Here is a 27,755-nt window from a genome sequence, read left to right on the forward strand (position 1 = left end):
AAAACAGTACATCGAGGGTTCGGGCCACTTTTACTTTATTTGTATATCGTTTTGGCGAGTTCCTAGTTGAAGTGTACATATATTTAAAGCCAACTAGATAAATTATGAAGACATACAGAGTCGACACAGAGCTCAACATCGTTGCACGAACACAGCGATACACTGAAAATGTTCCTTGGTTCAATCTTTAGTAATATTTTCTGATTTTTCAATCATTCTTGAAACCATCGTTCGTATTTTAACAATGAAGTCATCTATTTGGTTGATCGTTATTATGTACAGCTTAAGTACCTTGTGCATCATAGGCCAAACTACCGCAAGGGAATCTTGTCATCTTTCTGGTGAGTCAACTAGATAATCTTTTTTTACTTTTCATATCTTTTCGACTCGTTTAGTTATATTTTATCAAAGGAGAAACAATACCAACTATTATCCTTAACATGTGTGATATAAAGAAACCAACAACCAAATATATGATACAATTCAAAAAGGTGTTCTAAGTTTGTCAGACATCACAATGTAAACATCCCTCCAGTCTTAGACCCTTGCCTGTAATGTGACAAATTCACTAGTTCGCGAGTGCCAAAACTGGGGCTTAAAATGTTGACTTTCTTTATACCCTTTAGTTAGCAAGGATTCGATGGTTGGATATGGTAAGGGGATTCTTTGACAACATTTTGTCAGTTCTTAGCAAAATGCGGAGTTGTTTACCTTTTCTGTAAACAAGTTAACTGTGACGTCATAATATTTGAGTCTCCTTTTTTAGGTGACTTCAGTTCTCCAACAATAATTTCATGTTAGTTGGAGAAATTGCATTATGGGATACTTTTAAGAAAAAAAAAGAACACTATTGAAGTGAAGATAACAGAAAGGTTAAAAAGTTACCTAACATATAGGACAAGTTGAAGCTTACACTTTTAAAGGGGGCATGGCGCATAGCCTTCAACTTTTACAATACCAGAAAGATTTGAAACAATTATTAATTTTGTCAGGGCGTACATAATATATTGTGATGAGAATGTACCTTGTTTTTGTACACCGTGGGACAAAAACAACAAAGAAATGCGTCTACTATCCTCTTTAATCACCATATCATCTTCAACAGGAATCATTTGCTAAATCTATAGGCTGTTAAAGGGATAGTGCTCAAAATTAGTAACTTTCCAGATAAACCCAAAAGAAATGAAATAGAGCAAGAAAAAAGAAAAAAAAAAGAATATAAAAGTTCAAATTGATTAATTACTGATATATACATGTCAGAACACTTCATCAAAAAGGGTCGAGGAAGGAGAAGGTTTTTTTTACACGGTATTCACGAATCCACTTAATTCCAAATAATTCACTTGAATGTACTCCTGATAAACTGACCACAGCGAATAAATTGCAGGATTATATAAGTACTCTATTTTAGCGCCTAACCATATAGGAGGCAAGTTTTCCGTATAGTTGACTTAAATATAGTTTATGTTCAACAACGTATTGCGTGCACACAGGAGGATAGGCTTGATGGCATTATAGGCTAATTTTATGTTAGTATATGTACCACAAGTTCAGTTTACAAACTGGAAGTCTTCATTTTTAACTTTGGCCCGGATCTCAAATTCGTTGCTAAACACTAACAATAATTTACTGTGCTTGCTCATTAAGTCTTTAAACCTCGGAGTTTGTAGGATGTTTCGTAATTGCTTATGGGCACTGAAAATTCGAGAAGAGTCTTGAAACGCCTGAATGCATTGGACAAATTTACTGTGACTGGCTCTCAATAACACTAACAAGTCAACGCCAAGTTTTGCCAAACAACTTCACACCCTTCCAAAAATCTCTCCCTATATGTTTGCTCGTTGTACACACATACACATAAAACAAATTATACTCACTGTAGCTAAGACAGAACTATATTTTATAGAATGCCGATGAAATTCGTGTTTAATCAGGCTGATAGACCATATGTGCAGCATGAAGTTTAATATATTGCTTTATGTATGACGTGGATTGTCTTCTTTGGTAGAGATTCAATGTTATTGTTCGACCACACAGGGGGTGGGAGGGGGTAGGAGCCTGAGGCACGTGCCCCCCCCACTTTTTTCCAAAATAGCAAATGTGCCCTACTGGCAAATAAAATGTGCCCTTTTGATGAAGAATTGTCTTTTGGACATCTTAAGCCTTTGTTACTTTTAATATTTCATTTTAATAATTTATTTTTAGTCTGTACATGCTATTTTTAAAATGGCATCCCATATCTTTTTGTAGCACGGTTAACAATAAACAATCTCAATAAATAATATTGATAGCATACTATCACATATATATATATATATATATATATATATATATTTAAGTGGTATGGCCGATGAATCGGTTTATAGCACAACGAGTGGTGTTTGTGGAATGAGAAAGGGCCCCTCTGATGTTGTGCCCCCCTCCCCCACTTTTGGAAGCTTCCTACCCCCTGCGACTACAGCTTATCACAACAGAACATCATATTACTGTCCTACACACAAATTCGTTGCTGAATAGAAGTCATCTCAAAATCATGGTAATACTTTATGATAATAATGATAATAATACTTGATATATTAATAAATATCTCTGCAAGTTACTTTGTTCACATGCTGTTTGTAGTGAAGATGAGAGCTAGGCCGGACCAGGGGCAAATATATCACTATATATAGTCCAAGGAGCGCGAAGTTTTTAAACCGCTTAGTACAAAAAATGAGAATAAATTACTGTACATTCCATACTTTCCCCGAGGATTTAATTGAGTCCCCACAAGCCCGCCTCTCCTCAGGACTGACTATTGAATGCAGGTAATATCCCGGTGGTGGTGTGGGGCGTGGGGTAGGCGTGGGTTACGAAATATGCCTTGATACAAGAAATACAATGATTGGAGGTGGACACCCGGTTTACACATCATTTCTACAGTTTCCGTTTCAAGCAATTAGCTTCATCTTCGTTACTTTTCAAATATCCATACGTAATGTTCTTGTGTGTGATGGATATATGCGACTTGGAAGAAATTGCCTTCCTTTGTTCATGGATATGCAATTTCTTTCAGATATTAACTTCAAATCATATTCCTTGCTATATGGTTATAAGATGGTATTTAATTGTTGGTGGATCGAACCCAGTTAAACTAAATGTGTACTTGCATCAAAGTAGTAACAACAACCCCCCCCCACCCCCTCCCCTTCAAACCCAAAAAATAAGTAAAAGTCAAGAAAATCACATAAACGTAAACGTCTTTTATATCGTTTTAATCCAGGTGTTGATATTTGCGTTGGCACTGAGCCAACCAATGACGTTTTATTAAACTATTCTTTATAATGAACCAGGTAACCATGCTTAATTGATGGATTGCCTTTCTATAAAACAAATTTGATTAAACTTCACCTGTCAACACCTTAGGTTGCTCATTATTGTTGAAGGGGGTATGCCCAGGTAAAGTTTTAACGACTATAGAGACGCCTGGATGGCCCTGCTCAATGTGGCAATGATCGGTAGATGTTATTGTACGTCATGCACTGACGTCATCTATACACAGGGAACACACAGTCAGGAAACACAATTTGTTACAAATCACGCAAATGGCATATTCCGCAAATATTGACAAACGTTTGGCAACAAGGGCATTTACGAATCACTTTAGACTTTTAAAAGGGTATCAGGAACAAACTTACAGTAGTTGCTTACAACGTCATTATTATGGTATAATTATTGATTGAAAAACTAAAACATTTTTTTTTTATTGAAACAATAACCAGTGGTATGAAAAATGGCATGTATATCAACCATGTAGTGTCAGAGACGCAAATCAGTTTTTGTTAGAACAATAATGGAATAACAATAATGGACCAAACGACGTCGTTCTTAGCGTGTATAGACAGTGTTTGAATATATTTACTTGACATGAACATACATGCATCGGTTGGGTAAAAAATACCCCCCCCCCCCCAAAGAAAAAATAGAGGAAGTTTGACCAAGTTTTTTTGTGCTGATAAATCATAATTTTCCATTTGCTTTTGTGAAAATAAACATTTTTACTTTGGTGATCCCGACTAGGCGGGGTAGGGAGGGGGAGACTGCTCCACGGTGGAAGGGATGGGGGACCCAGTCGGCTGTTAGTAAGTTAGAAAATGCTCTACATAGTTAATTTAGAAAATCCAGTGCATGGTAAGCTTAGTATATATATATATATATATATATATATATATATATATATATATATATATATATATAAATACATATATATATATATATATATATATATATATTTATATATATATATGTGTATATATATATTTATATATATATATATATATATATTTATATACATATATATATATATATATATATATATATATATATATATTTATTATACTCACGATATTGTAATAAAAATGCCACTTGTTATTTTCCTTTTTCAGATGAGCATATTTGTGACGTATGTATCTGCATATTAAACAGGTCAATTGATTGCACCGGCCAAAATCTAACTGCGCTTCCGGCGGAAGTACCGACGTCAGTCTCTTACTTGTAAGCTGAGAAATATTTTAAATATCGTATCGTTCCATCTGAGTTTCGGGAATCGAACACGATCTACATCATCTTTTTATTAATTAAATAACTAACGTCCTGCTCTGTTTAAACTCTTTCTGCACCGGCTAGAATCTTCCTACACCGAGTAGAATCTTCCTGCACCGGCTAGAATCTTCCTACACCGAGTAGAATATTCCTGCACCGGCTAGAATCTTCCTACACCGAGTAGAATCTTCCTGCACCGGCTAGAATCTTCCTACACCGAGTAGAATCTTCCTGCACCGGTTAGAATCTTCCTGCATCGATTACAGCTCCCTGCTCCCTGATTTTTACCTGTCGTGTTGATAAACTCCCTGTTCTGACTACTACAAGCTTCCCATGTACTGATTACAACCTCCCCTTTCAGTTACTGATTAAAAAACACCCCGTGCTCACTACCCCCCCCCCACCCCACACATACGCACACAACTGCTTAACTGATTAAAAGCCACACCCCGCACTGATGCCAAGCTCCCTGAACCAAACCCACTTCCCCTCTAATGTTGAATTACCTTATTTTATCAGTTTTCTGATCAAACGTCAAACAAACAAAAATTAGAAATTCGATATATTAGAAAGTAGATTTAATAGTTGCTTGAGCTTTATTTATATGGCAATACAAAAAATATTGAAATCTTATGTCAGCTTTCACCAGCACCATTCCAGTAAATCCAAAGCTATCATATTTCTTCTCTTCGAAACGAGGCAGTTGATTATACATTTTCGTAAAATGAAAGGCTCGAGACATGTGCTTTTTTTTTGACATTTTCTTTTACTCTTTCAGAGATATGGCCAACAATCAGATATCATGTGTACCAAGAGACTTCTTTCTTGGTTTCCCATTGCTGGAATATCTGTACGTTGATACTTTAAGTCTCTCTGATATTTTCTTTAAATTGAATTAAAAACTTGAAGACACATGTGTTTCCAGTCGTATGATAGTTAATAAATACCCAGTGTACGCCGAGGGGCCCAGTAGGGCCCTGGGACAAGTATCTTACCAGGCCCTTTCTTCAAGACTATTTTTTCCTAAGTATATTGTAATAATGAGAATACATTGCTTCCATGTCGGATTGTCATAGTCCACCCTCACACCCCAAATTGCCAGCCGTGCAGGTTGGTATAAAGGCGTTTGCTTATTGTTGTCTGCAGGTGATATCGTGACTGAATTTTCTTTACCCCCCACCCCCCCCCCAAAAAAAAACAAATATGAGCCTGTATGAAGTATACAGAACATTCTTCATATCGAACAAAGCACAAAAATTGAACATATTTTACTCCCTATATATGGATATTTCATGGAAATATTACGTTTTGTGATACAATTTGTGAAGGCAAGGATTTTGAACAATTTCTAGTAGAAATGAAATGAGATGAAATGAGATGAGATGGGATGGGATGGGATGGGATGTGATGGGATGAGATGGGATTGGGATGAGATGGGGTGGGGTGGGATGGGGTGGGGTGGGATGGGATGGGGTGGGGTGGGTTGAGATGAACGCAAAAGGGTAAGCAAAGTAAAATCAACAGCAACATAAATATATATCTGATCTTCTTTGGTTTTCAACAGAAACTTTGAATCCAACCGTCTTCAAGATTCCTTCCTTCTTCCCAAAAATCTGAGTCTCTTGTAAGCTTAACTTTCGTTCTTTTATCTGATTTTTATAATATGTTATTTTTTGTTGTAGTTTTTATTAAACCACTCACATCTGTCCATCCTCTGTAACTTACAATTATATAGTTTGAAACAGAGGTAAATTGTATACTACAGATTAATAAGTTTAACTGAACTGGTAGTGCGATGTTTAGCGTTTATGTAAAAAGCAAGTATTGGTGCCTTGCATACAGAATCCGTAGGAAACGAGTCCTTAAACTTGATTACATGTAATTCTTAAATTCATAAGTATGCATTTTGAACACTAAAAGAGTAAAACATCATTTCTAACGTACACTAATGTGTATATCAATGAACTAATGTTTGCGCATAGGAAATTAATCTATTGTATTGTATCGTATTGTATCTATCAGTCTACTTTCATAATTAATTTGTATTAGTTTCATTGAGATAAAAAAAATATGAGCATACAATTAATTGTTTTACAATTTCATTTTCCCCCTCTCTGCAGTTACGCGCTAGAAAATCAAGTAAAGAATGCAAAAGATTTTTTTCTGAATTGTGAAATGTTGACAGACATGTAAGTATACGTTGGTTCCACCATGACTTACGTACAAGGAATGTACATTGCAAGGGAAATATACCATTTGTGGGAGGTGTTTACAATTTGGATTTATGATATTTGACCCGCCTTACACCTTACACACAAAACATTCATTTATTCACCGAAATGGCCCAAAACTATAAATGACCACATTGAAATACATGCGTACATTTTCGTTATGTTGTATCTATAAAAGGTTTGAGTATTTTGAGCAATGTTGGTCTCAGATGAAATGCAGGTAAGCTTTACTTCTACATTTATAACCTTCATTAGCAAAGGTTTCAGACTTCGATATCTCAATGCTTATCTCAAATGATGGCAGCATCCACCAACAAAATTTAGTCACCAGTTTTGACGTACACACCAAATATGACTTTTGATAACATCAATTTGAAGTAGTGTGTGAAAACTTGTGTCAGCGTATGAGGCGTATGGGACGTATTGAGTGTATGGGGTGTATGGGGGTATGAGGTGTATGAGGAGGAGGAGGATGAGGACTTTGTAGGTTGCAGAGGATAGCGGATTACGGAATTAACCCATTCAAATCATGACACGTTGGGTAAACCATAGACGGCTAGGACACATTAATGTTTAACGTCGATGTAACTAAACGACCTCTCACTTCACACTGTATAGGATTTTAATCTCGTTTGATACTAATCTTGGACATATACGGATACCTTTATCCCCAGAGATATCCGATTGAATTCCATAAGTCAACTGCCAGAAGCATTCGTAAATAATTGTACCAATCTTCTGACACTGTGAGTTATAAAAAATCCTTCTTTACCCTTTTCAAATGAATGTCTTTATTTATTCTTTTATAAAATGATTTTTTTTTATTCGGTGGGCGACGCAGTAACCCCCTTGTGGCCTATTGGTCTATTTTGTCTTACTTGATATCCACAGTTGTATATATCGTGCAACTATACATTCTATGGAGTAAATCTCGTAACCTATACAGCTATACCGTTGGATTATACAATTACATGAGGCTGTTGATCAACCGTTTCTACCTGTACTAATTCTATTAGTATGGCGAAATTTGGGGCTTTGATGATTTTAGCCAAGTTGAAGCATGCACATACAATAATGTAAACAAATTCTTAAACTTCATAGGTATTTGATACATTTCAGATGTGAGTTTCGAATCAGAAGTCATAATTTTTTGTAATAAACCAACCAAATACATTTGAAATTATATTTTCATTTCTTCCATATTTCTCTTCCGTTTACCAGGAAAATCAGACAAAACGTCTACCCACGAGTGCAGAGCAATAGTTTTATGGATCTTCCCGCACTAACAGAGATGTAAGTTCCACCAAAGACATCTCTTACAAAAACCCTACTAAAAATTGGATATTATTTGGCTATTGTAATTTATTACAAGTTTCGATTCCTGTGAACATCTTGATATAGATATACTCATTTATCGTCCTAATTCATGGAACAATATAACTATGAACTTCCATGGAGTACTTAACTCATTTCACTGCAGCATAAGTTTCCTCAAAAAAGGTTAAACGACTATATGATAATAACGGTAAGAACAGCAAATGCATACAGTTGTCGAACACAGACGACAGTGAGGAATATATAGTATTTACTTTATTGAAAACACTATTGATTTACAGAGTATAGCAACTCTGTTTAACTATACTTCACTACAGAGCATAGGTGAGGGCAGCATGCTGTATGCAGAACCCCAAATGTTTTAGTACTGTAAGACATCAAATGATTTACAGAGTATAGCAACTCTGTTAACTATACTTCATTACAGAGTATAGGTGAGGGCAGCATGCTGTATGCAGAACCCCAAATGTTATAGTATTGTAAGACATCAAATGATTTACAGAGTATAGCAACTCTGTTTAACTATACTTCATAACAGAGTATAGGTGAGGGCAGCATGCTGTATGCAGAACCCCCAAATGTTATAGTACTGTAACACATCAAATGATTTACAGAGTATAGCAATTCTATTTAACTATACTTCATTACAGAGTATAGGTGAGGGCAGCATGCTGTATGCAGAACCCCAACATCTTATAGTACTGTAAGACATCAAATGATTTACAGAGTATAGCAACTCTGTTAACTATACTTCATTACAGAGTATAGGTGAGGGCAGCATGCTGTATGCAGAACCCCCAAATGTTATAGTACTGTAGGACATCAAATGATTTACAGAGTATAGCAACTCTGTTTAACTATACTTCATAACAGAGAATCGGTGAGGGCAGCATGCTGTATGCAGAACCCCAACATCTTATAGTACTGTAAGACATCAAATGATTTACAGAGTATAGCAACTCTGTTAACTATACTTCATTACAGAGTATAGGTGAGGGCAGCATGCTGTATGCAGAACCCCAATGTTATAGTACTGTAAGACATTGAATGATTTACAGAGTATAGCAACTCTGTTTAACTATACTTTATAACAGAGAATCGGTGAGGGCAGCATGCTGTATGCAGAACCCCAAATGTTTTAGTACTGTAGACATCAAATGTTGGTAATGCAGCTAACATCTCTGCATATTCAACGTCGTCAGGCGCGTAGCCAAGGGGGGGGGGGCGAAGGGGGCGGCCGCCCCCCTTGAGCATATTTTGTATTTTTTTTTTAAATGTTTTTATGATATCGCTAGTATTTTCAAAAGAGAAAATGCTAAGATGCAACTTACAAGGCCTGGGAAGTGCCATTTCCAACGATCTGGGAGGCATTTTCAGTCAAAATTTTCTAGTACGTTTCGCGCCAACTCATGGTGGCGCTACGCTTAGATAGTTTGCAATGCCGAATCTACAGTTTCGCCCCTCCCTTGGCAAATTCCTGGATACGCGCCTGAACGTCGTATTGTTGTTAAACTGAGAACCCTCTTAGACCAAACGAAATATGACCGGAAACCATACAACATACAAAAACAAAAGACAAGTTTCTTTTAATTTTACAGCACTTTGGGATTTAACCCAAATCTGGAGATTATAGAGGAAAATGCATTCTCGACGATATGCGGTAAAATGCGCTCAATGTGAGTATTTAAGTTTTGTATTGCTGTTTCATTGTTATCTTTTACGTTATATTATATTATATCTACAGGTATTTTCATGATACTAATTAGAGATATAGAATAAGTTTAACGTCAAGTGTTTGACAATCTAAGTATTATCTACTAAAGTATCTCAAACTGTTCAATCAATATGATATAAGATTTAGAGTTTGTTCAAATAATCTCCACGTCGATAGTTTATTTGATCTAAGATAAATAAATGAGAGAATTCAAAACTGAGTATTATTTGAAATAAAATAGGAAAATGGTCTACTTTTTGTAGTTCAGAGGACCCTCCTTCTTTACACTAGGTGCTATCTATATACACAGTATGTATGTTATTTATTTGACAATTTGACAACATATCAAGTTTGCTAAAACTATTCGCAACTAGCGTACCTGCATCACCCTGTATCACCCGCGTCACCCCGCGTCACCCCGCGTCACCCCGCGTCGCCCCGCGTCGCCCCGCGTCGCCCCGCGTCGCCCCGCGTCGCCCCGCGTCACCCCGCGTCACCCGCATCACCCCGCATCACCCCACATCACACTGCATCACCCTGCATCACCCTGCATCACCCTGCGTCAATTTAAAGTAGGACAGATATGGGACCTATAGACCGTTGGGGTGATATTACGTAGGCCTGCAGAATATCAGTCTCCCTAATAAAACTCATAGGCTTTGTTGTTCCTACAGCTGTCTTTGTGAGAATGGAGCATAGATCATCCAAAATGCACCCCCTCCCCACACCCCAAAAGAGAAAAAAATATATGTCAATGTGTAACTAGGAAATCGCATTGTTAATTCACTTTTGGTACGAAATGTATCAAAACTTTTTGAGTAAGGCAGATAGAATTTGATTACAAACTTCACAAGGATGTTAAGAACATGTTACCACTGGACTATCCGGTTATAAACCCAGTTGACGGCGACTTAAACTTCGTCAAGCTTCTTGAAATATTAAGCTAAGTGTGTCGGTATCAGCTGTTTAATGTATATAACTGAAATTGTAATTAATAATAATAACAATATGACCAATGGTAATATCATTGCTTATGGATTATCGATGATAAAGACCATCAGGTGATCGTCCAATACAACGTTTATTACAACGACTTGATTTTCTGTCTTGTAATTAGGTAAAGCAAAGTCGCATAGTAGTTTATGCTAACTTATTTATGAAGAATAAATTGGCGATGTCAATTTTGATTTTGCTATATTGTTTTACGTAGAGAAATTCGTATGTGTCCAAACTTACATCACTTGCCAGCCAATCTATTCGAAGAATGCAGAATGTTGCAAACACTGTGAGTTGTGTTTCTGCTTTTATATTTCCTTTAATCCTGCATGCCTTCCGTCATGTTTTATTACATGTTCTATTCAATGAGGAAGCTTTCTGTGCCAGCCCAACAGTTTATACCATTACAGGAACACAAACAAAGATGGCTTGAAAGTTGGGTACAATATCACCAGTTGATTTTATTCTGTAAAATAACATAATATATGTATGCACGTAATAAGTTGCACTGAAGGCATTGTATGTAACTCTGTTCCAAATTAACCCTAAGAACTTCGAAACGTTCGTTAGATTAGTTTATTAAACAAAATCCTAAACTTAGTCAAGACTGTCGTCAACTTTTTATACTTGTTATTCACTAACTATTTATAATCATGATATGTTAAGCCTTGATTTTGCCAATTTTTCACCTTTTTGGAAGAGATTAAATTTCTATAGTAAGATCCGTCCGGTAGAATTTCGTTATATTTTTCCAACGAAATTCAACCAGCGGGTTTTAGGGGATGAATTTAAACAGTAGTTCGGGGAAATACATTCATATATGTGTCTACTAGCTGTTTTTTGCTTCAGGTTGTAACCAATTGTATGAGTGTATAACCTCTTTTTTTCCTCAGCATAACGGTAAATCATCAACATCATTAATTATTTTGTTTCAACAGAGATTTGTCATTTTCAGGAATTTCAAACATTGATCCAACCATGTTCAGGTCATTAACTAATCTCTTGGAACTGTAAGTATCAAACCTAAATATATTTAACCCATTTTGAAATTGATTTTCATCATTGGTGTCCTTTGAAAATAGTGTAGTAGTAGGATAAAAAAAAAAAAAATAATGCATGGTATTAAATGGATATGAGGTCTTGCTATACAGTTTGTGTTTTATAGCTCCATGCTTTGAAAAACTCGTTTTGTTGCCTATAAAGTTTGAACGTATTAATAACGTATCTAGATATACTTCGCTTCCTTAGGACAATCTAGAATTGATTTTTTATTTCTATGCACTCTTTAATATAACACTATATCCGGCTACCTAAAGTTCGAAGTAATGAAGAAAGGTTACTTTGTTCCTCGAAAAAACTAGAATTAAAAGGGTTTTATTTGCAACAATATAGATACAACCTGCAGCCTGTGTCTCGATTTATGTTCGAATTTTAATTTAACTAATTACCTGTAAGAACAATTGTTTTTGAAAGTGAGCGCCAGTTATTCTTTCTTTCAACAATATACGTCATTGTAATTTACGGTCGGGGGAAAAAACATTTCTCAAAAATTATAACTTCCTTTATATATCTCATTTCGATTTCACAGGTTATTGACGAATAATCCCTTGGGTATTCTTCCTGAAAATACTTTCTATTATCAACAGAGAATAGCCACTTTGTAAGTTTTCCGGCATTGCAAATTCAGTATGAAATAAAGGATAATTTGATTGAAGAATTATTAAGAGACGAATCTTCAGGTGATATGGAATACGGAAATAGCTCTGAAGGTCATTTTAAAAACATAGTCGGTAATGCAAAAAAGGGATATACGAACCTTCTGATTTGAGCGATAATCCAAATTGCTACAAAGATAAAATAGCAAGAAATCTATTTTCGCCTACGATATTTGGTGTCTGAAAATCTGATTGCCTTGAAGACTCAAATTTGATCATGTTAAAAGTATCTCCATGACAGGAGAGCTATATAACAGAGCCATTAAAGGGTGTGAAGACTCACGCAAAAAGAAACGTCTAATGCCGGTAATTTGACCTAGTTTGGAATGGGGTGTAACAGAAGTGTTAAACACCACCATCGATCCCAGAAAAAAAACACAAAGCTTGCTACCGTCGGTAATTAGACATGCACTAGTGTACAGTCAGTACATACAGCTGCGGTCAATACTCAACAGCACAGTATACAAACGATACAGCGATGGACATCTCAGGTCCAGCTAAAGATAACAAGGTATCACGTTTCATTACTGTCTGCATTTTGTAGCGACACGAATAAAACGTCACTTGCAAGCAACATAAAGTTAACTTTTTTTCAGATGGCCGCACGCGGTTTTGGGCGAGTCTTCAATACCTTTTAGAACCTATAAGAACCTTGGAATGGAATTTATAAATTATATTCCATAAGATAATATTTACAATATCATTATCATTTAAAGTGAAATAACAATCAATACACGATAACAAATATGTCATTTAACGGTAGTCTGTATGTAGACCCCAAATTTCCAAAAGTACCTTCCTGGAGGTGTTTTACCCTCTTAATTGTTGTCATAAATTCTAAATGAATACAAGAGATGACTGAATGTCCCAATGAGATCAATGTCCTCCAAGGTGGTAATGAAAAACAGTTGTACAAATGTTGACCAAAGGTGACCATATATTTTGAAAATCTAGCATATTTGGGGTCAATACAGATTATACCTTCAAGGATATTTAAGTATCGCAAAGTTAAAAGTTATAACCATGGGCGGCGATCCGTACTTCCGAGTGGGGGGGATATGACCTTGTTGACTATCTAAGCGTAGCGCCACCATGAGTTGGCGCGAAGCGTACAAGAAAATTTTGGGATTAACAAACCCTCTAGATGGCCGGAAACGGCACTTCCCGAGGTTTCCAAGCGGCATATACCCAACTTTAAAATAGGGATATCATGTCCGAAATATCTCATAATCAGGATCCAAAATACTTTTTTTTTTAATTTCAGGTTTTATTTTGGGAAAATTGCCCCTGTCAATCTTGTTTCAGGCGCTACGTTAGAATGTTCGAGAGCTCTTTTATATTATTCGATGAAGAAAATGGCCTCATGCAGGCTATTATAGGCCTACACACATGCAATACACAATTACACATAGTTACATTCCTAGGTACCGATTGCTAGGGCATCCAGGTGAAACGTGTATTAAGCATTACCCTGGTAACATGAGATTCTCAGCTGTTCATGTGTAGGCCTACTATAGGGCCTATATAAATACTATGGGGGTGCATATATGTACTATATCAATACCGTGGGCGCAATAATACATTTTGTTGTTATAGGGCCAATGAAGCCTACAGTCAACTATTCTTGCCTTATAAAGACGCTTTATTGGAAAAGATCGCACTGCGTTTATGGTAGGCGAGAAATGAAGCTAAAAAAGAGCCGTACATTCACGATGATGCATAAATGTAGGCATGAAAATATTCTTATCCCTGGCATTTGGTGGGGGGGGGGGATATGGTGTATTACATCCCCTCCACCCATTTTCATGGGGGGGGATATATCCCCCCTTCCCCCCCAGGATCGCCGCCCATGGTTATAACTATTGCTCCAAAATACGCCAGAAAGTCAGTCAACCCATCATCAAATTTTCAAAACATATTTTGAATACAGCTGCACGCGTATACTGTGTATCATTTCTGTACATCGTGAAAACAGTCTATAGTTCCGGGGGATAAAATCCTCCTAGCTGGAGATTAATTTTGAAACACCTTCGTAAATTTGAGCATGTGCAGTAAAATATGAAGGCAATAATCATGAGCTATCTGCACTTCAAGATTGATTATTGTTAATGGCTATCTCTTATATTCATATCCATCCTCCTTTCATATTACAGGTCACTATCATCCACGGGTATGAAAGTGTTACACCCGAAGCTATTCCAGTCTACATCAATACTTAAGTCCTTGTAAGTTTGACAGATATTTGGTTCAGTTTCTGCATTTTGTTTTGCTCAGTCTAGCATTGAATACCTAAACTAATAATATACATTAAATATAGGGAAGATACATATGGCAACCAGTGGTTAGGATTGTCATGGAATTTGAATAGCTGTAGTACTAGTATATTAAATAAATATTTCTGTATTTTCTAATTAACGCACTCTCCACTTGTATGGATTACCAATAAATGAGTATTTGGCGCCCAGTCGAAACTAACACCTTTCGTGACCAAGAAGTAGTCGATGCCTTTGGAAGCTTAACCTTGTATTACAACCACCGGTTCCGGACCGGTATGCCGGTAGGCCAATCCGCATGCGACTTTGGTCGACGTGGCTGCGTTTGATGTGACCATAATTTTGTTTTCCTTAAAATACATTCTTTGTCGACCAGGTCTTGTCAACGTCGGCATTCAAACTACGTGAGTTTAGTTGTTGTTGTAAACAACCTTAATATAGAAATTCCTTGCTTATACATTTCTTCGTCATCATACTCATTGTCTTCACTTTCAGAGATCTCGCGAATAATGGTCTCGTTAATTTGCCGAAAAATCTTTTTGTTTCTAACAATACCAAGCACTTCCTGTCGACGTTGGTTCTGAGTGGCAACAGTCTTCAAACGCTGGATTACGATGTGTTCCGAGGGTTGCCGCACCTACAAACCCTGTAAGTACATTATACCAAACTTTCCGAAGACATTATTTATGGCTATATATCTTCCATTGAATGGTGATATTTTCGACAAGATGGAAACGGCTACATTATCCATTTTTTGCTTATGATACTCAGTTGATTCACAGCTTTAAACCGCAGCATAACACCACAGAAATTGATGCTTTCAATCTTATGCAAAATTGTATCTCTGATATTAGGGATTGGATGGCTGCTCATAAATTGAAGCTGAACGATAGTAAAACTGAGTTCATTATTCTCGGCACTCCAGTCCAGCTCACAAAGGTCGTCAATAAGTCTATCAAAGTTGGTGGTGCTTCCATTGCTTCTTGTGATCAAGTCCGCAACCTCGGGGTTATTTTCGACAAACACATGAAAATGGATAACATATCAAGACTGCAAGACTGGTTTCTATTATATTTTTAATCTAATGAAGATTAGGAAACATATGTCTTCTAGAACTATGAGCACCTTGGTTCATTCATTCATTCATAGCCATTTGGATTATTGCAATAGTTTGCTCCATGGTATTCCAGGGTGTCTGATTCAGAGACTGCAACGTCTGCAGAACAGCGCAGCCAGGCTTGTCGTAGACTGCTATGACTTCAACACACCACCGTTGAGTATCCTCCAGTCTTTGCACTGGTTGCCTGTTGAATTCAGAATTAAGTTCAAAGTACTGCTCCTGGTGTATAAGTGCATTCATGGAATGGCACCCGCCTATTTGTCAGACGATCTGTCCTTCCAGGTCAATACTCGTTATACCTTGCGTTCTAGCAATACACTCACTCTAACTGTTCCCAGAGCTAAACTGAAAACCTATGGCGACCGTGCCTTTCCATCAGCCGGGCCCAAGCTCTGGAATGGTCTGCCCATATCTGTGCGGAGTTCTCCTACTCTCAGTCAGTTCAAGTCTTGCTTGAAGACTCATTTTTTCAAGTTGGCGTTTTTTAGGGTTGTACAGCGCTATTGAATACTTTGCGCTATTGAATACAAAGTAGATTTTAGCGCTTTATAAGTTCATTTATTATTTATTATTATTATTAGGAGCAGGAGCATCAGCATGAGATTGGGAATAATATTTGATTTTTATATAGCGCTTTACACCAGTGATAGGTCTCAAAGCGCTTTGTTGACGTTATATTACCCCTGGTCAATGATAACCTGTCCCAGAGACAATCCCTCCAATCGGCAGCAGTTATATACTGGGTCCAGTGACAAGTTACCTCACATGTACCCATTTAACCCCTGGGTGGAGAGAGGCAAGTGAGATAAAGCGTCTTGCCCAAGAACACTACGTAAAGAACTAGGCATGAATGGAACCAGCAATCCTTGGATCACGAGTCCGACGCCTTAGCCAATTGGCCACCACGCTCTCAATGAAATGAGTGTGAACATGAGCATGGACATGAAGATAAGTGCAAACATGAACATTCGGATGAAAATGTGCATTAACATTAGCATTAACATGAGCAAGAGATAGCGATTATGATACTAATATCAGCAACAACTAAAAGAATTAATAGTCATCTATATATGTCTTAAACACGCTGATCTCTGTAATGGTGGCATATTGTCATAATTGTTGTCGAAGTAGTTGAACCATTGACAGCAACTGTTTAGTCCTATTAAAATATTTTTCTTAGTATATAGATTGTAAAACTGTATTATTAAACACCATGAGGGTCATCTACTTATGGCCGTGATGTAATAAAAAGCCGATATGATGCAACAAAGCGCAAACAGTTAATTTACGTAACCAGTTTTTGTTTTTACACCTCATTTTCTTCAAGCTTCCTGGATAACAATCAATTGCAACAACTTCCACCTGGACTTCTTTCTTTTGGCATTGTTCGCGAATTGTAAGTTTGAATGGACTTACACAAGAATCTCTGTATTGTTTTACTGTAGGATTAGAGAATGCATGGAACAGGGGAAGGAAGTGGGGGGCGGGAGGGAGGGAACCATGTGGTAGGTGCAGCCTGGTAATATGCATAGATTTATTGTTTTGGGCTGGATGATATATATATACAGTTAACAATTATCAATTACCATACCTATGGTGTGACTTTACGTTATCAATATGTACATCATTTCAATGTTAACACTTTTTGTAAAAATTGTTATATTTTAATAAAACACCATCTCTCTAATTAGCATATTTGAAACAGGTTTCTTTTCAGTAATAAATTAACCGAACTCAAAGAAGACCTCTTTGCGGGTGGTACTCAGAATGGAACATTGATGTCGGTGTAAGTTTGACCATGTTAATACCGTAGTGCTTATTTTACATTCTGTATAGAACAGGACTTTCACGGGTCCAATACACTTCAGTATATGATGTTAGACACGACTGTTTAATACGGGGGGATAAGAAATAGAACTAGTGGAGTTCAGACAACTTGTATTTTTAGTAATATTTCACCAAGTTGGCATTCTGTAATATTCTAATCACTTTGTTATCGTCCAGTTCTGTGCTACAAGTAGTTACTGCTTTGCCCTTCATCAACCAAGTTGATGTATACGTATTCATAGAGGTGGTTAGAGCGTTGTCAGATAGCAGAAGTGATTACCCGATATTACATTACTGCATATGACAGTTAGCAGAAGTGACTACCCGATATTACATTACTGCATATGACAGTTAGCAGAAGTGATTACCCGATATTACATAACTGCATATGTCAGTTAGCAGAAGTGATTACCCAATATTACATAACTGCATATAGTCTCTTATTTTATGATACATTTTATTCATTTTTTTAGATTAGTTCAACGTAATGCCATTCGTGTGATTACTGATGAATTCTTATCGGGATTCTCGCCGTCTAGTACAATGTAAGTATTAACTAACTGTAAACAGTTCATAAACAGTTTGAAAGCTCTCCCTTTATCAGTTCTTAAGAAATGGCCCTAAGGGGTAAATAATTTATGCTTTTCTTGGATGGCTTCCTTTTTCACCTAGTCACAAAGACAATTTCTTGATACATGAGTGAAAAAGGTCTTTCCAAAGTCACTTTATGGGGAGGATTATGAAACACAATTGTGAAATGGGTGTTCATACCTCTTACACATGCAACAAGGAAGGACTATAAAAGCATACTATAGGCTTCTTACAACACATTGGAACAACTACTACTATTTAGGCCTAACACACAACTTTTATGTCTATTGAGTGGGTGGTAATTCAATCGACTATTTTTCTCAGTTTTCTCTTATGGTATACGATTTCCTCTTCATATTTAATGTTGAAATATTTACCAAATGCAAGATTAACTATGATGTGCATTCCATTCTTAAGGGCACGTGGAATATGTATTTCCAAGAGACAATTTGAGTATTCAACAGGATGACAGCAAACGGTATTCAATTATTGTTTTTTGTTTTGTTTTTTGTTTTTGTAGAATACTGAACTGCAATGAGATAACTTTACCAAAGGTGTTCCGGGATACCAACTTGTAAGTAAATAAACACATCATGCACTTCTAATCATCTATGTTTGAAGGACAGAGACCACATTGACACTGGCTTCATATTCGCATGGCTATAACAAGTATATCGTGGTCTTTTACTATAGCTATACTGCCCAAAGTTGATTAATACAACCTCTGTTAGAAGCTGATGTGAGAGCGTGGTGGCCAATTGGTTAAGGCGTCGGACTCGTGATCCAAGGATTGCTGATGCGATTCCTGCCTAGTTCATTACGTTTTGGCCTTGGGCAAAATGCTTTATCTCACTTGCCTCTCTCCACCCAGTGGTTAAATGGGGGGTACCTGTGAGGTAATCTGTCATTTGGGCGCAGTATATAACTGCTGCCGACTGGAGGGGTTGTCTCTGGGACAGGTTATCATTGACCAGGGGTAATATAACGTCTGTAAAGCGCTTTGAGGTTTATCGATGATATAAAGCAAAAAGCAAATATTATTATATTGTTCATATCTGAATAAGTGAAAGCAACTCATGCACGTCACTAGACGTCGTAAACATATCAAATAGAATTGTGAACTTAATATCCAACCAAAATATATTTTCCTCGCTTCATATGAGTATAGATATGTTTATACGAAATGTTATAGCCAATCCCATACACAATTTTTGAAAGCATTTGGAAACCAAGTTTTCATTATCAAAGAAAATATAGAATATTAGAAATATTCTATAATGAACGTTTTAACATCTTATTAGTCTGTTAAATGGTGTATATTGTATTGGTCACACAAAAGATACCATAACATGGGCTTGGTTAGTAGAAAATTAGATGATCATTTCCCAAAAGGTAAGTCTATTTGGAGGCTTACATAGTATATAGTTTCGTGAGTATGGCATACGGTTAGCCATTACTAACTATGAAAACTTATTCGAAACTCACGATTTCTCGCCATTAGAGGGTATAATCCATATTTTTGATGGAAAAATACATGTGATCGATTGATGATATGTAAAACTTGAGATGTAAACTTTTCATCATAATCTGCATATCAGGTTTAGTGCTATTTTTGCGACTGTCTGTTGCTATTACTAGCCATCGCCTAATGGGTTCAGTATGGGATTTATTTACAGAACTTGCGTAGGGAGCTCTTACCAATCTGTGGTCGAAACGAGGGGCGAAGTTATGTTCCAAATTCTACCAACTAGAGGCTTTAGCTGCAATCATACATCAGGTTACATTGTTAGCTCCAGGTGTGAAGAATGTCCGATTGGCACTAGGTCTAGAGGTAGCACATGTGCTCAATGTCCTATCGGTAAAGTATACACCTTTATGGCCTTAATTATTCAATGATTGAAATGATATTAATTCGATAAGTTATCAATGTGCAAAGAACTATTGCATGGTGAGACCGATTAAAGACAACTTCTATTTCAATCATCAATCATTCAATCAATCAATCAATCAGAAAACACTTATTTAGCGCCAAAATCAACAGAAAATGTTAAAAGGCGCTAAATGTACCATAGCGTGTACAACTTAGCTTTGGTCATTGGTAACTTGTCACACCTACACACCAAAGTGGGCACAATTCAATCAATTTCTCCTTGGGCACCACAGTGCACCACAACCACGTGACCCCGGGGGACTTCCCATAGGGTGCAGCCACAAACCGACGCACGCAACTATATTTACAAGTTACCTCGCAAGTCCCCATTTATACACCTGGGTGAAGAGAGGCAATGGAGATAAAGTGCCTTGCCCAAGGACACAACGCAATGATCTGGCCAGGGCTCGAACCTGTAATCCTTAGATCACCAGCCTTAACCACTTGACCAAAACGCCCCCTATTTAAGATAATTGCATCTCCTGTCACACGTACATAGACGTAACTAATGTGTAATGACACAACAGGTTGATTACAGCTGTTTTTTCAAAATATCTTCATATATAGGAATTCAACCAGACAATTCAGTTTAGCATACCAAACTTCGAGCACAATGACAATTACTACTGTATTATACAGTTTTAATCTACCACATCTTTCAATGTCTCTCAACATTCTTGAATGGAAGTATATTAACCTTGCCTTAACTTAAACCTACAGACTTCTGGACTATCGGGGGATGGGGATCCAAGTTTTAGAATAGGACGACTGGTCCTTGGGCATTTGAAGCTGATTCCCATCTAGTGGGCGGTGGGGGGGGGGTGGTTGCGGTCCCTCCCCTGGGTTGGGTTGTGATTTACACTCACAAGCCCCTTGATCATCGCCTGAATATTATGCACACTTACATACAGCTGTTAATTGTGCTGTTGCACACACAGACATTGTATTTATGATCTATGTTGGTAGTGGTCTTCAGGTCTAAGAATATGTTTGTGGCTTTTTTGTGGTATGTATTCATACTTTAAAGATCTCCCATTGATAAAGTTAAGGATCCCGTTTTTGCATAAGGATATCATGTTAATACGTTTCATTAATGGTACACGATCATCCAAATATTTAATAAAGACTGTATTTATTAATAAATCCAAACTGGCTTACTTTATGGTAGAGATACTATTTTCTTGTTCTCTCGAAAGTCAATTGCAGAGATATTCCTTTTAAAATTACGATTTGTAGCTACATACATGACTTGTAACTGCTACAGCCAAATTGTCTATACTTATAGGGTGTTCCGTATCGTCAGGTATAGGAACTTACACCTACAGTCCACATTATATGTTTTATGTCTTCTTTCCATTCTGGTCACTGACCTGTCTATACAAATGTTTGTGTTGTGAGCCATTTTTAAAATACAGCAAACGACTTTCCTGAACCGATAAACTGCGCTCTCACATGCATTCCAAAGTTTGGGGATTAACAGTATGCAAATCACATGTCATAGCAAGACCGTTTATCCTACATGGCGAGGGTGTTTATCGCATCACTCAGCATCTGTTGAGGCTGTGTTTCGTCATATGAGAGGTTGCTGAATAGAAATAAATTGCTATAGTCTGTTGTTTCTTAGTTGTTTAGATCCCTCTTCTAGTTGATCACATCTCCTCGTGTCAGACAATCAGCTATTACTTTGTTGTGATGTATGGATGCAATTAACAATCCACACGTCTGTAAGTCAGGAACTGTAATGATACGTGGACATAATGTCGGATTATTGCCAATTTATGCCGAAGCCCTATCGTTTTGGTGGAAAGTTCATGAGAGTTGCATTACCAGTGAAATGTAATCATTAGCTGTATGTAATATGTTGAACTTATTTTCAGTTTTTCATCAACAAGCTATGGACATTAGAAGAGATTTAAACCAAATAGTCTAAACTACTGCATAAGTTATCAAGATTGTTCACCCTTATTTCATACATGTGATTTTTTTAAATTTTTTTTTTACTTGAATAGGTGGATTCTATCAAGACGAAGTGGGGAAATATCCACGTAATCATGGAGACAATGGTTGTAAACGTTGTAACACTGGCACATACGTTAGCAAAGGTGGTGGTAATAACGCCCTGAGCTGTCAAGTTTGCCCCGTAGGTACCAATAAGACCAGATATGCCAATTACAGAGCCTGTTTCTGCCTCGATAACTACTTCAGACGTCACAGATTCGGTAGTTGTGATCTGTGTCCTAATCCTGGTTTAGTTTGCGCTCATGATTATGTTACAATCAAACCACAATATTACTGGAACTGGACATGTTGTGATTCGGACCGATATGAAAATTTTAAAGCAAATCTACAAGTTTTCAACGATTCTTATGATGACCGCACCACGTCTTACGATGGTCCTCTGCCCTACGTTCACCAATGTCCGCAGTCATTTAAATGCGCAAACAATGAAAGTAAATTGGAGGGAAACTGTGCCAGGGGATACACGGGTTGGCTATGTTCCACATGTGCCAAGGGTTACTTTTCCGTCTTCGGCTTCTGTCGTTCCTGTCCAAAAAGTATTTGGGCTTTACTCGCCGAAGTCGTTGCGATAATTGTAGTTATTGGATGTTTCGTTGGATTTGTTGCGTACACCTATAGTAGAGAGGTTAACGATGGAAGACGGTCTATTGTTGATGTAGTATTAGCTAGGGGCAAAATAGTTATAGGCTTTTACCAGGTTATGGGCGAGTTCTGGGAGTCATTGAATGGAGTCTATTGGCAAACTATCTTCAAGACACTATCGCAATGGCTCGATATTTTGCAGTTAAATGTTTCAAACGTGGTAATCAAACCGAGCTGTTTCTTTCCAAACTTTCGGCTAACACCGTACGTTGAATTTATCATAGGTGTTTCTACTCCAGTGATCATTCTGGCACTATCAATCACGATCTTGCTTGCGAAGAGAATTTACTCCCTACTGAAGAACAGAAAGGGAAGATCGAACTTTGAACAATCTGAAACGACACACACTCGAGACAAAGTCTTTCTATTATCATTATTAGCCTTATACATTACCTACCCGTCTACTTGTAATAGTATCTTTGCATTATACAGACCGGTGTGTCAGACATTTTACCTCGACGAGAATAAGGAGATGACGGTTGCTCTTCTGCGGCCTGAATTCTCCATAAACTGTTCAACTGAAGTACATCGTCGATATGAGATATCAGCCTACGTTATGTCTTCGTATGTTGTCGCATTTCCGGGGATCTTGTTGTACCTCTTGTGGAAGTTTTCTGAAGGTAAACTCTATCCAAATCATGCAGCTCCTGGTGGTAAGCATTCGTACCCAAAATGGCTCCGGTTTTTGTCTGAGAACTACAAAGGTCAGTTTTGGTTTTGGGAGATTATCGAGTTGTGCAGGAGAGTATCTCAGACATTCGTAGTCATCTTGTTTGGATGGGCAAGTTCTCTGTCCATTGTCATCACTCTGTTGCTTGCTGTCATCTTCCTCAGCTTACACATATCGTATTCACCGATCGCTGATAAATTTGAACATCATCTACAGGTGAGCAAACATCATTTATTCTTGGAAGGGAAGTGAGGCAAAATGGAAAATTGATCAGTAACCCTGTGGTAACATACATATACATAACATTTAATTTTTCCATTAGCTCAAGCAATATTCGTTACAGTACTTGGTTATCTAAGTCCTTAATTGTAGAAGTGTTTACGCTCCCTTCGTGGATAGCTAAATCGTTGGACATTAACGGCTCCCTCAATTTTCCTTACCGTGGTCATTTACATGTATAGCTTTAAGAGCCACCATTGTTCGCCACTGGTAAAGAACCTCTTCGCTCACCGGTAGACAAATGTTCCTACGCTGCTGTGTAAACGCGACTGATGAGTTTGATTGACAAAACGACCTTTGTAGCAAATATAAGAATCTCTCATGAACTTGTCACGTCCCGCTTAGAATTCGACTTCACAAAAAACACCTCTAGAAAAGAAATATCGATACAATGTGATTTGTAAAGTTACGAAAAATATTGGTGCAAGGTTATTTAAGGATCTGCTTTTAGCAGCTTTCTGGTCATATGTCAACTAGCTTTATTATAATAACTGACCGGACTAGGTAAGTAATTATTTTTAATGACCTCTTTTCCCTTCTCGATTTGATGACAGCTTGCCTCTCTCTGGGCTATATTCCTGAATATGTTGGTTGCAGCTGTCCCCGTGCCGGATAATATGGAGTCTTCACTAACAGGGTCAGTAATGACAGTTCTACTAATAATTGGTAACAGCTGCGTCATCTGTATAGTAATCGGTAAGTCAATCCGCACTTATTTAATTCTGTTAAATGTCATTATAGTCATTAGAAGTACCATTTATTATCACTTGTATTGACAATGCGAATGAGGTAATATTATCAATAACACGACATCAATTATCAGTGATGCAAAGAAATAGACGATGTAATTTATGTATAATCTAATACCATTATTAAGAGAAAAAACGTTTAGCTTTAGGGACAAAGGGGGTACTTTTGATATATGCAGTATTATTTAGAACAACGGTACAACTAAGTCCACCTTCACGATATTGCAATAATTAACAAGTGTTCAAATGAATGTGCAGTTCAAACATAAAGAAATAAATCTAATCTTATCACAATACCTACTGACATTGCTACTGTACTATTAACGTTATTAATATCATATTTCGGTGTGGATTTGCATGGATGAGTAAAATCTTGGTAACTTGAAACTCGATAAAGAATGAGTTGTTTATAAATGACAGTAAACCCATCTTTCTTTCTTTTTATCTCAGGAAAGCCCATGTTAATGCTTTTTAAACTAATCATGAAGTCCTGGTGCTGCAGAAGATGGTGTTTTGTACAGTTCCAGAGAGTGTCACTGTGGTTCAGCAATCACAATACTTTACCCTCTACACTCGTAGTAAATTATGATGAACTGGACGGAAGGCTGGAAGAACCTCTGATAGTACATTGAGGCATTGAGACACACACCTGTATGACTCATACATTTCACATTAAGGGTCTTGTTTATGGGTAGGATTATATCGTCTTGTGTAAACTCTATCAAAATAAACTTTAATATACAAGTAACTATATTCAGGTCGTTTGATAAGACTCAATACATATTTCGATAAGTCAACGGTTTCAGATAGGTGTTATTGGTTTCCAACACCTCGCGTATAGTTGGTTAAAGCTCACCTATCCCGAGTCCAAGTCGAGACCTTGGCCACAAGTTCCGATGAGTCTGAGCGGGTTCCAATACCCTACGAGTCCTAGCCGAGTCCACGGTGTGATGTAATGGTTAAGTTAGTAGAGTTGTCCGCAGCGGAGACATAACTTCCGTTTATTTGCAGGAGGGAGCTCTCTTCATAGGATGGTTTCAAGTTTTGGACTTGTTGATATCTTGTGCCCACTTTGTTTCATCTGTGGACGATGTAGCCAATCTGTATAATTAATGGCAACCTTTTTGATAGGGACCTTGGTCCTTTTCAAAAGGAACCTACCAGAAGCGGTGATTATTTATGGTGTATTTGTTGATGTGTTTCAAGATGTATTCACTGGTGTAGTGTATTAGAATTTTGGCGAGGAGGGCTTTTTTTTATGATGTTGGGCAGAGATAATCTATGATGCCTGCTGGGCGAATTGTCAGTGCTGGGATGCATCAATAGCTGAATTCCCAAGTTGGGACGGTGATTGGTCCACACTAATCATATCGACCTCTGATCGATTCAATACATATTGTAGGGTCAAAATGAAGACTGCATTTTACCTAACTTAAATATACATTTTTTTGTTGCAATATTGGAAGAAAGAAAGGATAACTGGTAAAAAGGTATGTTCTGAGTTACGTTTGGTACCTGTTACTATATGCTTTGCCTGCACAAAACAGTTCGTGTGCTTTACCTGGATTTGCAAAAAAATGTGCTGAAATAGGCCTTAATATAGTTTTTGAAGTACTGGTTCATAAAAGTGGCAATATGACTGGGTTGTCCTCTAACCTCAACGATTTTGATCTATTGATGTAGTAATATTGTAGTAGTACAAAATAAATGTTTTTTGTTTGTAAATAGTATCATGCAAATGAATGTAAAATCAATTGTTCAGAAACATGTGTAGTCGGGGATATTTTTGATTGAACAGTTATGTGTTTCTTTGTTTAGTTAGACGTTCCATTTTTCTCGTATAAAACAGGGAGTCTTTATGTTCATAAAGTGCTTCTCCTTTATAGATCTTCGGGTTTTTAGACCTTATTTACCTCTGTATATAATGTATGGCCGGACCACGCATTGCCTCTTACTCTAAAGTTTATATCAGTTTACCAATAAAGAAGTCCATATAAGTCTATGGAAACTATATAACGAGAGTTGTTTGTATTCTTCTATGCGTTTGTTCGTACGGTATTTTGAAACCTTTTTTTCGGAGATTACAATATTTGCACATAACTAGGGAAAGTAATTTTGCCGCTTGTCAACAGAATGCCATATATGTATAAAAAAAATGTCCAAAATATTACCAGCATGTCCAAAGTTAAAAGCATGTCCGAACCAATATGAGAATGTCCAAATAATATAATTTAGGAGGGTCGAAAAACAATACAAGAGTGTCCAAGGTAATATTAAATTGTCCAAAATAATATAAACATGTTCAAAATAGTATAAGAGTGCCGAAAAGTAATGTAAGGGTTTTGAAAGTAACTGCAAAATTTGAACTTAGTAGTGAACATTTAAGTGTTTGAAATGTGACGCCATATGCGCCAAAAGTCGAACTTTTATATTGGTACGTCGAAAACAAATTCAGCATATCAATACCTTCTTTAAAGTTATTTCTATCGCATGATACCTTGGTTGCCATCGCAGTATTATAATATTCCACCATTTTTTTCAGTTTTTCAAGCAAATACTTCAGATGATTTAAAAATAAATCCATCACCTAATAGTTCCCTTTGTAATATCCCTACATAAAATGAATGGTTTCGTCCTGTGTGAAGGTGCTGAAAGTATTCTGAAATTGTCGCGAATTATAGATGTACAGTAAATGCATATATTCAGACCTGTAATGAAAACAAATTAATGAAAATTATATGGCCGAAAAGAAGGGTATAATAAAGGAGACACTGCAACTGCATCGCCTCTCAAAACACTCTCTATTTTTTGTGCAGAATACAATCGTCAATATAATACTGCCCTCTGTATAATGCAAGAAGTGAGACTCCTTTCGCACCTGCAAGCCAATGCATAGATGTAATTGTTGAGAATGTCACCATGAATAAATTTGTTATTGGTTATCTATTGGTCCATCTAAACAGGTCACTCTTCAAAGCACTGACTAAGGCAATATTCTCCTCTGGTATATGTTTCATGCACAAACTATGACTAAGAATCGCTGGATACAATAGCGCTTTGCAGAGGACGCCATCTTTAATTTA

General features: G+C 37.0%; 1 protein-coding gene across 1 annotated transcript; it reads left to right on the top strand.

The window, feature by feature from the left end:
• Positions 1-26,675, top strand: LOC139954656 (uncharacterized). The gene is made up of 21 exons (XM_071954561.1): positions 1-341; positions 4,425-4,533; positions 5,360-5,431; positions 6,146-6,205; positions 6,702-6,770; positions 7,487-7,558; positions 8,034-8,105; positions 9,746-9,823; positions 11,072-11,146; positions 11,796-11,867; positions 12,446-12,517; positions 14,726-14,797; positions 15,341-15,493; positions 17,293-17,361; positions 17,671-17,751; positions 18,266-18,337; positions 18,904-18,957; positions 20,060-20,241; positions 22,323-23,860; positions 24,478-24,619; positions 25,123-26,675. Exons 1-21 carry the CDS (start codon positions 245-247, stop codon positions 25,302-25,304), a joined length of 3,393 nt encoding a protein of 1,130 aa, XP_071810662.1. The 5' UTR covers positions 1-244; the 3' UTR covers positions 25,305-26,675.
• Positions 26,676-27,755: the final 1,080 nt, after the last annotated feature.

This window comes from Apostichopus japonicus, chromosome 2 (genome assembly GCF_037975245.1).
Source record: "Apostichopus japonicus isolate 1M-3 chromosome 2, ASM3797524v1, whole genome shotgun sequence".
Lineage (NCBI taxonomy): Eukaryota > Metazoa > Echinodermata > Holothuroidea > Aspidochirotida > Stichopodidae > Apostichopus > Apostichopus japonicus.